The sequence below is a fragment of the Amblyraja radiata genome, chromosome 15, assembly GCF_010909765.2.
Source record: "Amblyraja radiata isolate CabotCenter1 chromosome 15, sAmbRad1.1.pri, whole genome shotgun sequence".
NCBI classification, from domain to species: domain Eukaryota; kingdom Metazoa; phylum Chordata; class Chondrichthyes; order Rajiformes; family Rajidae; genus Amblyraja; species Amblyraja radiata.
In genome coordinates this window covers 8,316,828-8,330,097 of record NC_045970.1, presented here as the reverse complement: position 1 = coordinate 8,330,097, position 13,270 = coordinate 8,316,828, and the positions used below count along the sequence as shown (strand labels likewise).

General features: G+C 42.8%; 1 protein-coding gene across 1 annotated transcript in view; it reads left to right on the top strand.

Annotated features, from left to right (window-relative positions):
- The window catches only part of kif11 (kinesin family member 11), a 73,399-nt gene that overhangs the window by 6,586 nt on the left and 53,543 nt on the right, over positions 1 to 13,270 (top strand). The window contains exons 3-7 of the mRNA XM_033033603.1: positions 553 to 685; positions 780 to 877; positions 4,346 to 4,424; positions 5,441 to 5,626; positions 6,652 to 6,776. Of these exons, the coding sequence (XP_032889494.1) occupies positions 553 to 685; positions 780 to 877; positions 4,346 to 4,424; positions 5,441 to 5,626; positions 6,652 to 6,776 (621 nt within the window). The remainder of the gene's footprint in view (positions 1 to 552; positions 686 to 779; positions 878 to 4,345; positions 4,425 to 5,440; positions 5,627 to 6,651; positions 6,777 to 13,270) is intronic.

Genomic DNA, 13,270 nt, shown 5'->3' with positions numbered 1-13,270 from the left:
AAAAGAGAGAAGAAAAAAAAAAGAAAGAAATTGAAAGGGATATGCCTCCTTCATATCTTTACCCACCTCTCACCCGGTTCTGAAAAACTTAATTTCTACGGTTGTGTTGCACCACATGCTTGTAATAGATCGATAAATGGAGACCAAATCTTTAAGAACTCACATGTTTAATCATGCAGTTAAATGCATGACATGTACACAGGTAAAATGTATTTTTATTTCTGCTTTCTCATTTCTCCTGATTTCCAATGCTAAGTTTTAAAATCCTAGCATTGGCAGAGGCATAAAATTAGAGTACATTTGCTTTCAAAAGTGGATAACTGGAGACAGACTGGGTGTTCTATTGTGTTTTGCTTCAGCAGTCTTTGTGTGCTATCTTTTATTACAGTGTTGTGTGGTGGTATCTTAGGGCTCCTGTCTTCCAGAGTCTGGACGGCAATTGTATTGAGCGCAACTAATCTTTTTTTTTTTTTAAATACGTGTGTATCTATTCTAAAGAACTTGACCAACGCAAATACTGGAATGTTGTTGAACACGTGATTTTCTTCCTAGGCCTCTCAGTTTATCTGAACGCAAAGCAAACGCCTCCAGCGTGGTTGATTGTGATCCAGTCAGAAAAGAAGTTGCAGTGCGTAGCTCTGTGCCGGGGAATGAAAAAGCTGCCAAAAAATACACCTTTGACATGGTACGAAACCTTGGTGCTTGCTTCATGCAGAAATTGAGGGAATATGGAGATGTTAAAACGAATTCTGAATATATTTTGTTTTTTATTAATTCAGGTCTTTGGACCAGCAGCAAAGCAAATTGATGTCTACAAAAGCGTGGTGTATCCCATCCTACATGAAGTAATCATGGGGTATAACTGTACTATTTTTGCGTAAGTTCAAAACATTTAAAGTGGAAATTGTTAAATTATATTTTTCTACTCCAAATTATGGTTTTCTATGTCAAATTATAGGATTCTCTAGTATTAAGTCCATCTTGCCATGATCGGTGTTAATTTTTACATTGCAAAAAAATCACTTCTTAATCACCTGCACCCAGATAATTCCAACTTTACATCAACCATCTCTACACATTCCTAAATCATTTTGTGTTGCACCTCAAAAATGTACCACCTAGCAGGAGAATGTGATTAATCAGAAGAGGTTTTGTCTGCTGCTTTGCAGAGCCACTGAAAAGGCCTCTATTGACAAAGCAGTTTCATTCAGTTTGCATCTATCAGTGGAAGAGCATGAGAAAATTGGTCAAGAGTGGTGCAGTTGGTACAAATGTTGCCAGGCAGCTGGGTTTGATCCTGCCCTCTGGTGCTGTCTGCGGGGTTTGCATATTCTGCCTGTGCCCGTGTAGGTTTTCTCCGGGTTGTCTGGTTTATTTCCACATCCCAAATACATGCGGATTTGTAGGTTGACTCAAAGCTGGAGTAACTCAGCGGGACAGGCAGCATCTCTGGAGAGAAGGAATGGGTGACGTTTCGGGTCGAGACCCTGAATTGGCCCTGGTGTGTAGGAAACTGATGCAATAACTTACAATCGTTCAAAGTTCTCATTCTTTTTTTCCTTTCAAAAGCCATTCCCCAAACAGCTGAACTGACTCGCCTAATGTCTGTTTTCATCTGTCAGTTCTAAAATTGTTGTTGAGATTATAACTGCTCGGCTTGACCCTGTTCTTGCCAAGGGTGTGCAACTGCTCCCTTTGAAGTAGTAAGCACTCTGTTCAGGATCTGGGAACTCTGCTGACCATTTTCTTGTTTAGACTGGAAGGTAATGGTTGAGCAGAGGAAGGGAATAGGGGGGGATGTGATTTGGGTTTGTTCTTCTAGTGCTGCTCCAACTGTGGTCAGCCAGCTTTGTCAATTTATTTATTTAATTCTTTATTTCGAACAGAAAGAGTAAAAAGCAAGTGTGAAACAGCATACAAAAAACAAAACAAGAATATTTATAAAGTGTCATAAACAATATCTATGAATAAATGAAATCGTATGTGTCTGAAAAGGAGCAGGAAGAAGCCAAAGCTTATTAATTCCCACCCCTTATTCAACTGCTTATAATTATCATACAAATTTAGCAGCTATATGTACATCAGCAGCTATATGTACACCAAATTATTTACATTTATACACTAATCAAATATTTACAAAGCCATACAAAAAAGAGAGAAAAAGAAACGAAAAAACCCTCATATACTATACAGTATCTTAGTCATATATACAATCCATCACCCTATAATCACCCTTCCCAATACAATCAGTAGAATAAATATCCAACTCACAATCACCTATCCTCATCCCAATATCCATTTAAAAAAGTGTTTTTGTACATCTTTTTAAACTGAATTATGTTTGTGCTAAGTTTTGTCTCCTGTTCCAGACCATTCCACAAATTCACCCCACAGATTACTTGACACAGACAGAAGGTCTTATGTAGGATCGCTTTAGGTTGTGTGGTCCAGCTGTTTATATTAGTGTCAAAAAGTCGTGACACTTAGAAATTACAGATGTGGGTTTATTTTGAAAAAAGAGTGCAGGAGTAACTCAGCTGGTCAGGCAGCATTTCTGAAGAACATGGATAGGTGATGTTTCGACTCGGGAAATGTCACCTAGACTAGGGTTCCGACCCGAAACATCGCCTATCCATGTTCTTCTGACCTGTTGAGTTACTCCAGCATTTTGTGTCTTTTTTCATGTCGTCAAGTTTATTTGTCACATACACATACACATACAAGATGTACAGTGAAACAGAACAGATCCAGTATTTACGGGGGGGTTTTAAGTCGCAACAGTAATCACCTCCCCGGTGAGATCAGAGTTTACAATCCTAATGGCCTGCAGGAAGAAACTCCGTCTCATCCTCTCTGTTTTCGCAGCGTGACAGCGGAGGTGCTTGCCTGACCGTAGCAGCTGGAACAGTCCGTTGCTGGGGTGGTAGGGGTCCTTCATGATATTGCTGGCTCTGGATCTGCACCTCCTGGTGTATAGGTCCTGCAGGGGGGAGGAAGTGTAGTTCCCATGGTGCGTTCAGCCGAACGCACTAGTCTCTGCACAGCCTTCCTGTCCTGGGCAGAGCTGTTCCCAAACCAGAGCGAGATATTTCCTGTCTAGATGCTTTCGACAGCACCAGAGTAGAAGCACTGAGAGACTCTGAATTTCTTCAGCTGCCCGAGGTGGTTAAGGCACTGCCTTGCCTTTCTCACCAGTGCAGCAGCCTGTGTTGTCCATGTCAGATCCTCTGTGATTTGGACTCCCAGGTATTTAAAGCAGATCGCCCTATCCACAGTAGTCTCATTTATCTCCAGTGGCGTGTACGTCCTCAGATGTTGAGCCCTTCTAAAGTTCACGATCAGCTCCTTAGTTTTTGTGACATTCAAGAGGAGGCTGTTGTCCTGACACCAGAGTGACGGATCAGCCGCCTCCTCCCGGTAGGCCTTCTCATCGTTATCGGAGATCAAGCCCACCACCACAGTGTCATCAGCAATCTTGATGATGGAGTTGAAGCTGCACCTGGCCACATAATCATGTGTGTACAGGGAGTACAGTAGGGGGCTGAGGACGCAACCCTGGGGGGGATCCTGTGCTCAGGGTGAAGGTGTTGGATGTATGTCTCCCCATCTTGACCACCTGGGGCCTGGCGGTGAGAAAGTCCAGGGCCCAGGCACACAGGGGAGTGTTCAGCCCCAGTTCCAGCAGCTTTTCAGCCAGTCTGGTGGGGGACTATGTTGTTGAAAGCTGATGAACAGCATGAAATCAATGAACAGCATCCTTACATAGCCCCCCCTTCTGGCTGTCAAGGTGAGAGAGAGCGGTGTGCAGAACCTGGGAGATCACAATTATCCGTGGTATGCGAACTGCAGCGGATCCTTGGTGCGAGGGATGAGGGTGCAAATGTAGTTCTTAATCAGCCTCTCGAAGCAATGCATGACCACTGAGGTAAGGGCCATTCAAGCATGCTGGAGAGGCATTCTTGGGCACTGGTACAATAGTGGATCTCTTGAAGCAGGCAGGGACTATGGACTTGGCCAGAGAAAGGTTGAATATTGTGGTGAACACTGAGGCAAGCTGAGTAGCACAAGACTTTAGTACTCGCCCAGATATACCATCTGGGCCTACAGCTTTCCACGTGTTCACACGCGTCTGAGCACTCCCTACGTTGTGCTCGGTCACCGAGAATGTGTGCACATCCCCAGCGGTGGATCTCCCTCTAGCCAGCGCGCTGGCGGTGTTGTTGTTAGCCGGTGAGCTAGGGTTGATGTTGCCCATCTCGAATCGGGCATAAAAAGAGTTCAGGTCAGCTAAGGAGCATTTTTGGCATGAAGCTTCCTAAATTTCTCCATTTTTAATTTGACTTAGCTATGGACAAACTGGTACTGGGAAGACCTTTACAATGGAAGGCGAAAGATCACAAAATGAAGAATTCACTTGGGAAGAGGTAAGTGACAGACTTGCATGTGTTTTTTCTTATCTTTCTCCTTGTAGAAAAAAACGCAGATTAAAATTGCCAAACTTGCTGTGATCTTTGTAAACTTTCTTTGCTCCTGCGTCATGTGATCAACGTTAGAACTGACTCAACTTTAATGGGATTAGTAGAATTCGGAGAGAAAAAAATTATGTGTTTATTAGTGAATTCATCGACCTTAGAAACTCTTAAATGAAGTAGCCGGGCGCGATTATGCATAATGTTTGTAAGAAGTTGAGCGTTTGTATTTTTCATGTATTTAGAGACATTGAAATGCTGTTTGTTATTTGGTTGTAGACAACCTGATGGACTGTTTCAGGAGTCAAAAGAACACATTTGGTTCAAGTAGCATTGAAGCAATTTGAGTGCAGGGTAGAAATTGAGAGTTAAATGTGAAAACTGCGTTTTATCGGACAAAGAAACCCTTGGACCAACTTCAAGTCAATGGAACAGGAGGACATCCTGTAACCTTTTCAAGCAGTTTGCAATGTCTTGTAAAGTGGATTGGACAGCCTTGTATAAATTATAACTGACATGTCTTATTATTAAGGCTTTACTAATACTGTGTCAATTTATTATTGCCATGCACCGGTCAATTGATTTAAAAGCAAAGTGATAAACTTTGTTCAATTTGGTTAATCTAAGCGTTCCATAAATTAAAATCATTTGTATTACAACCTCCTAGAAAGTCAATCAAAGTGTTAACATTAAGAGGTCCGAATGGACAGAGTAATAACTAATAAGTGTTATTCACTCCACTGGGTCTCAGACACTGGCTTCTTGTTTCCTAAATTCACTTGAGAGAAGAAATCCTTGACTTGTTATGGTATGATTCCATGGGAATATCTTGGCTCTTTGGATGACTTCACTTCAATAATACTTAATTGTTCATAAGAGCACTCTGGTGCTCCTGAAGTTATGAAAAGTGCTATGTAAATGTAAGTCTTAAATAACTTTTTATCCCTCCTTGCTTTTCTTGGTCTCTGCAGGATCCTTTAGCGGGTGTTATTCCACGTACACTGCATCAGATTTTCGAGAGACTGGCAGCTCAAGGTGCTGAGTTCTCTGTGAAAGTTTCTTTGTTGGAAATCTACAACGAGGAGCTCTTTGACCTTCTGAATCCTTCGTGTGACGTTGGCGACAGGCTGCAAATGTTTGACGATCCTCGTAATAAGGTAATGCTCCTGGGTTTTTTTTGTTGTTGTTTTTTTTAAGTGCTGTAATCTTAAAAGGACACAAAGTGCTGGAGTGACTCAGCAGGTTAGGCTGAATCTTTGAAGAACTTGGATTGATGACGTTTCCGGTTGGGACTCTCGGGCACGTAGTCTGAGCTTGGTCTCGCCGATGTAAAGGAGGCCACACAGGGAACAACGAACGCAGTAGATCTTGGGAGCAGATGCAAATTGAGACCTAGATGAAGCATCTTTGTGAGCAACAGTGTGGGCAGCGGTCTAGTCCAGATAACTGGGTTTGTCGTAGACGCCAGTCGATGGTCTATCCCCTGTGCTGGAAACAAAGAGATCATGAAAGGGAAGAGACATCTCTAATACCTCCCTCCCCTTTCTTGATCTGGCTGTCTCCACAGGGGAGAGACTATCTTTATACAATATCTTTAGACTAGCTTTATCTGCCCCTCTCCCCACCCCACCCCAAGGTACACTCCTCTGCAACCATAAAATAAATGTTGCCACTCATATCCCTATACCTCCCTCCAGGGACCTCAGCAGTTATGACAGGGAGGGATGTTCATGTGTACCTCATCTACTGCATCCGCTACATCGGCAAGACCAAGCGTAGACTCAACGACCATTTTGCCAAATAATTGTATTCGGTCTGTCATCGCCTTTGGATCCCCCAGTTGCTGACCATTTTAAATCTTCCTTTACCCATTCCTATACTTGCCATTCTGTCCTGGGCCGCCTCCATTGCCAGAGCGCCTATCAAAAAAATCCCTTGCCTGTATCCACCTATTACCTGCCAGGCATTGTCCTGCCCTCTCTTCCAGCTTCTTCTTCCCCCCCCCAATCTGCCACCAGCACCATCTGTCTAAATAACCCGAAAACGTGACTATCCATGTTCCCCGGAGATGTCGCCTGACCCGATGAGTTACTCCAGGACTTGAAAAAAAAAGTTTTTTGTGTAAATCAACATCTGCAGTAATCCTATGCTGTTTGAGAATGCTACATTTTTTGCATTGTAGAGAGGAGTTATAATTAAAGGACTTGAAGAAATTTCTGTCCATAATAAAGATGAAGTTTACCAGATTTTGGAGAAGGGATCAGCAAGAAGAAAGACCGCGGCAACTCTGATGAATGCATACTCGAGGTACGGTTTGCTGTGTCTTGTCTACAACTTATAAAAACTACTTCCAAAGTAACTGTAATGATTGAGTTAATTATTCCTCAGCCTGAAAAACTTCTGGATATTCTTTAACAAAATGGAACCAAATGGTGTAACAGTTTTTGTTTTGGTTGACTTAACTTTCATGATACAGAATTTTGACTTTAGGGCATTTAGACTGTTATCTCAGCACTATTTTACAACATGAAACTCCTGCACCTTGTTTGAAATTGCCCCTCCAAGCAAATCCTTAGTATCATTAATAACTGGATTGAATCAGGGCTCTCACTTAACTTTTCTTCTCTGTTCCCAGCCGGGCAACCTCGGCAGCTTTTTAGGTTGCCAAATGACAGTCATTTAAGATGGCTTGCATGACGCGTGCGATAATGTGCTCGGACGAAGTGCGTAGTTACCCGTCGGATTTATGCTCAATGAAGCATTCACATATTATTTCTGCTTCAAATAAAGTCATAAACTAAACATATTCACCAATCAAGACATGATATATACCACAATGACATGCAGCAAAATTACAATACAGTATCTCAACTCTTTTTACACGTTGCAATGAATACAATTTCTATTATTTCTTTATGCTTCCAAACATAAATGTGATTGGATTATTCAGCATATGATCAACCTCGTTTAGACCAAGCTTGACGATCGCTTCGCACAACACCTCCACTCAGTTCGCAATAACCAACCTGATCTCCCGGTGGCTCAGCCTCCCATTCCGAATCCGATCTTTCTGTCCTGGACCTCCTCCATGGCCAGAGTGAGGCCCACTGCATATTGGAGGAGCAGCACCTCATATTTTGCTTGCATAGTTTACACCCCAACGGTATGAACATTGGCTTCTCTAATTTCAGGCAGTCCTTGCATTCTCTCTCCTTCCCCTCCCATTTCCAGCTCTCCCACAGCCTACTGTCTCTACCTCTTCCTTTCTTTTTCCCGCCCCCCCCCCCCCCCGACATCTGTCTGAAGAAGGGTCTCGAACCGAAACGTCGCCTATTCCTTCGCTCCATAGATGTTGCCTCACCCGCTGATTTTCTCCAGCTTTTTTGTCTACCGCCCATTCACACAAGTTCTGTTGTCCCATTTTCCTCACTCACTCCCTGCACATGAGGGGCAATTTTACAGAGACAAGTTGACCTACAAAGCCAATGCATCTTTGGGATGTGGGAGAAAACCCACACGCTTGCAGGGAGAATGTGCAAATTCAACACAGACAGTGCCCGAGGACAGGATCGAACACGAGTCTCTGGCGTGAGGCAGCAAGTCCACCAGCTGTGTCACTATTTTGTTTTCCACCACACAAAAAAATTATAGGTTGATAACTTTGGTGACTAAAAAAAAGAAAACTCCATTTTCAGTCTTAAATCTTTAAGTCATGCTATGTCCCTCTTTACAGCTACTATATGTTTTAATTCAGTTACTCCAGCTTTTTGTGTCTATCTTCAGTTTAAAGCAGCATCTGCAGTTCCTTCCTACATGCGCGCGCACACACACACACACATATATGTTCATATATAAATATACACTGTTTTGTTTTCTCATTTATTACATTGTTTACAGAATACTATGTTTACATATTTTGTTGTGCTGCTGCAAGTAAGGATAAAACATTCTTGACTCTTGACTTACGTCGCTAATGTGTGGGATAGAACTAGTGTACGAGTGATTGGTGGTCGGCGTGGACTCGGTGGGCCGAAGGGCCTGTTTCCACGCTTAAATCTTAAATTAAACTGAAAACACTAAAACCAGAGGGAGTCTAACAAAGGGTCTCTACCCGAAACGTCACCCAATTTCTTCTATCCAGAGATGCTGGCTGCTCCATGGAGTTCCCCCGCACAATTAAAGCATGGAATAGTCTTCACCTAGTTAGTCAACCAGATGTAACTAAATTTAAAGTAGACAAAAATGCTGCAGAAACTCAGCGGGTGAGGCAGCATCTATAGGTGATGTTTCGGGTCGAGACCCTTCTTCAAACTGATGTGAGGGCGGGGGTGGGGGGGGGGGGGGGTGGGGCGGGAAGAAGAAAGGAAGAGGCTGAGACAGTGGGCTGTGGGAGTGCTGGGAAGGGGAGGGGAAAGAGGGAGAAAGCAGGGACTCCCTGAAATTGGAGATGTCAATGTTCATACCGCTGGGGTGTAAACTACCCAAGCGAAGTATGAGATGCTGCTCCTCCAATTTGCGGTGGGACTCACTCTGGCCATGGATGAGGCCCAGGACGGAAAGGTCGGATTCAGAATGGGAGGGGGAGTTGAAGTGCTGAGCCACCGGGAGTTCAGGTTGGTTATTGCGAACCGAGCGGAGTTGTTGGGGGAAGCGATTGCCAAGCCTACGCTTGGTCTCACCGATGTAGGGCAGCTGACACCCAGAGCAGCAGATGGAATAGATGGGGTTGGAGGAGGTGCAGGTGAACCTCTGTCACACCTGGAAAGACTGCTTGGGTCCTTGAATGGAGTCAAGGAGGGAGGTAAAGCGACAAGGCATGTTGTTCCATTGTTTAAAAAGGGTTCTAAGAGTAAACCTAGCAATTATAGACCTGTTAGTTTGACGTCAGTGGTGGGCAAATTAATGGAAAAGATACTTAGAGATAATATATATAAGCATCTGGATAAACAGGGTCTGATTAGGAACAGTCAACATGGATTTGTGCCTGGAAGGTCATGTTTGACTAATCTTCTTGAATTTTTTGAAGAGGTTACTCGGGAAATTGATGAGGGTAAAGCAGTGGATGTTGTATATATGGACTTCAGTAAGGCCTTTGACAAGGTTCCTCATGGAAGGTTGGTTAAGAAGGTTCAATTGTTGGGTATTAATGGTGGAGTAGCAAGATGGATTCAACAGTGGCTGAATGGGAGATGCCAGAGAGTAATGGTGAATGGCTGTTTGTCAGGTTGGAGGCCAATGACTAGTGGGGTGCCACAGGGATCTGTGTTGGGTCCACTGTTGTTTGTCATGTACATCAATGATCTGGATGATGGTGTGGTAAATTGGATTAGTAAGTATGCAGATGATACTAAGATAGGTGGTGTTGTGGATAATGAAGTAGATTTTCAAAGTCTACAGAGAGATTTATGCCAGTTGGAAGAGTGGGCTGAAAGATGGCAGATGGAGTTTAATGCTGATAAGTGTGAGGTGCTACATCTTGGCAGGACAAATTAAAATAGGACGTACATGGTAAATGGTATGGAATTGAGGAATGCAGTTGAACAGAGGGATCTAGGAATAACTGCACAGTTCCCTGAAGGTGGAATCTCATGTAGATAGGGTGGTAAAGAAAGATTTTGGTGTGCTGGCCTTTATAAATCAGAGCATTGAGTATAGAAGTTGGGATGTAATGTTAAAATTGTACAAGGCGTTGGTGAGGCCAATTCTGGAGTATGGTGTACAATTTTGGTCGCCTAATTATAGGAAGGATGTCAACAAAATAGAGAGAGTACAGAAGAGATTTACTAGAATGTTGCCTGGGTTTCAGCAACTAAGTTACAGAGAAAGGTTGAACAAGTTAGGTCTTTATTCTTTGGAGCGCAGAAGGTTAAGGGGGGGAACTTGATAGAGGCCTTCAAAACGATGAGAGGGATAGACAGAGTTGACGTGGATAAGCTTTTCCCACTGAGAGTAGGGAAGATTCAAACAAGAGGACATGACTTGAGAATTAAGGGACAGAAGTTTAGGGGTAACATGAGGGGGAACTTCTTTACTCGGAGAGTGGTAGCTGTGTGGAATGAGCTTCCAGTGAAGGTGGTGGAGGCAGGTTCGATTTTATCATTTAAAAATAAATTGGTTAGTTATATGGGCGGGAAAGGAATGGAGTGTTATGGTCTGAGTGCAGGTAGATGGGACTAGGGGAGAATACGTGTTTGGCACGGACTAGAAGGGCCGAGAGGGCCTGTTTCCGTGCTGAAATTGTTATATGGTTATAAGTGTAGCATTTCCTGCCGTTGCAAGGGAAAGTGCCAGGAGAGGAGGTGGTTTGGGTGGGAAGGGACAAATTGACCAGGGAGTTACTGAGGGAGCGGTCTCTGCGAAAAGCCGAAAGTGGAGGAGATGGGAAAATGTGGCCAGTGGTGGGATTCCATTGAAGGTGGCGAAAATATCGGAGGATTATCTGTTGTGGTAGTCAACAATGCTGGAGAAACTCAGCGGGTGAGGCAGCATCTACGGAGCGAAGGAATAGGTGAAGTTTCAGGTCGAGACCTGTAGACAAGGATAAAAGTCGGGGATTGGATAAGTAAATAACCTCTACTGAGAAAAATGAAAGAAGTAGTTTTCTGTGGTAATTAAAATCTACTGTTGCCATACACTAAATCCTTATTCTTCTATTATTTTCTCGGTTTAAATATTTAATTTTTAAATTCCATAACAGCTGATACTGGACTACAGAGTCCAAAATGTGGTTCCACCCCACAATTAAAATCTATGCTGATTAAAGAACGATAGAGAGCTGGGCTCCAAGCTAGAGATTTATTCCCATCACAGAATGTTGGGATAATACCGGAATACCAGGTTAATATCCAGAAGCTAGACACAAAAAGCTGGAGTAATTCAGCGGGATAGGCAGCGTCTCGGGAGAGAAGGAATGGGTAACATTTCGGGTCGAGACCCTTCCTCAGACTGGTCTGAGGAGCGGTCCTGACCTAAAACGTCACAAACTCCTTCTCTCACGAGACGCTGCCTATCCCCGCTGAATTACTCCAGCTTTTTGTGTCTATCTTTGGTTTAAACCAGCATCTGCAGTTCCTCCCTACAGGTTAATAGCCAGTGCATTATAAAGCATTGAATTTAGCCAAAGGCAAAACTAGTTAATTAATCCTGACCAATATTAAACCCACGATACGACCACAAATTAATAAGATCACACTGCAAAAGCCCACCATGGCAGTATTTTCACCACTGATTTTAGTAGAGCAGTTTTATACATTGGACAATTTGAATAAATGGGCTGCTGCAACAAATTGCTTGAATGTTAGAACCAAGACACTAATGAATAATCTTGAGCATGTGCTCATTTATAAAGTATATAAAGCTGCAGATCATGGATATAAATGAATGTCAAACAGAGCCAGCTCCATCTGAATGCAGCATCCGTATTGCTGATCTCATACAATGAGCAATGCAATTGATTCAACATATAAGCCTTACAATGCATGATCCACATGAGTTACACTTGGCAGTCGTTGATCAAACCGGGCCACCACAAATGTTCCTGGCACCTTTAATCCGGAAAAAATTATGAGCGTGCCCTTAACATCCCGCCGGCATGTCCCCCCAAAAAATGTGGCGCCCAGGCTGCGTCTCGACCTCATCGGGACTTCCGCAGCCGATTGGCGGGTGGAAATTGTCCCCCCCTGCGGCCGGGGCTCTGGATGATGCAGCAATGTTTCAAAATTTTGAGATTTAAAAAATCAAGTCTGTAATTTATCCCATCAGATAAAGCATAAAAAGAAGTTTCATTTGACACCTAATTCACTTTCATATCTTCAGTATTAAAAAAGTTATGGCCATTTTCATACTCGGAAGTTAGCATCTTTTTCCCTATTGCTTTTCCATTGACTTAACACAAAAGCTGTGATCGAGAAGTCAAAAGCCCATAACCTTCTTAAAAATTAAGGGAACTAAAATACATTTTCCGTTATTATAGATTCAATCAATCAACCTTTGTCATCTTGCAAAGCAACAGTTGTACAGTGCAAAATGAGAAGACGTTTCCCAGGGAATACCGGAGCATCGCACATGAAACTTAAAAACATTTCACACATAATAACAATAAAAACAATCCAGTCCCTGATGAAACAGTATAAATAGTTAAAAGCAGGTAAAACAGCAACATTAAAATACAGTAAAACCAGTCATTAAAATGTCCAGGGCAGCTGATTTGAGTGGCCAGTGCCAGAGTTATTAAAATGTCAGTGCAAAGCCGCAGAATCAGGTGACTGTGAGTACAGAGTGACTGTTTAGTAGCCTCAAGTGTCCAAGTAACATTCACACAAGAATTCACAATATAACATAATTTTTAAGTCTCATTGTCATGGATTTATAGGCCAAATGGAAGGAATTTAATGTTTAATACCTGTAAATTAATGGCCATTTAAATCATCTTGCGAGTGGGTTTTTCTGGAACGCGACCATTTGGAACATTGCGGTTTGCAGTGATTTAGACCCCCATATCTGCATGAAAAACACTGCCGGTTGGTATGGGGACTAAATCACCGTTTCGCAACTTAAAATGTGAATTAAAGGTATCTTAAGGACCAATTTTATACATAAATATAAACCGCTTTCTTTTACCTGTCACCAACCTGATATCCGTGCCCGTTGTCGGCGTTGACGGCTTTAGAAGCTGATTTTAAAATAGCTCCAGCGCTGAACGAGTCGGGCGATTTACAAAAAAAATAGACGGAACGCTTCTTCAGTAAAAGCTTGCACTCCAACCAATACAAATCAAATATGATCCAGGACAAGGTAGGGAA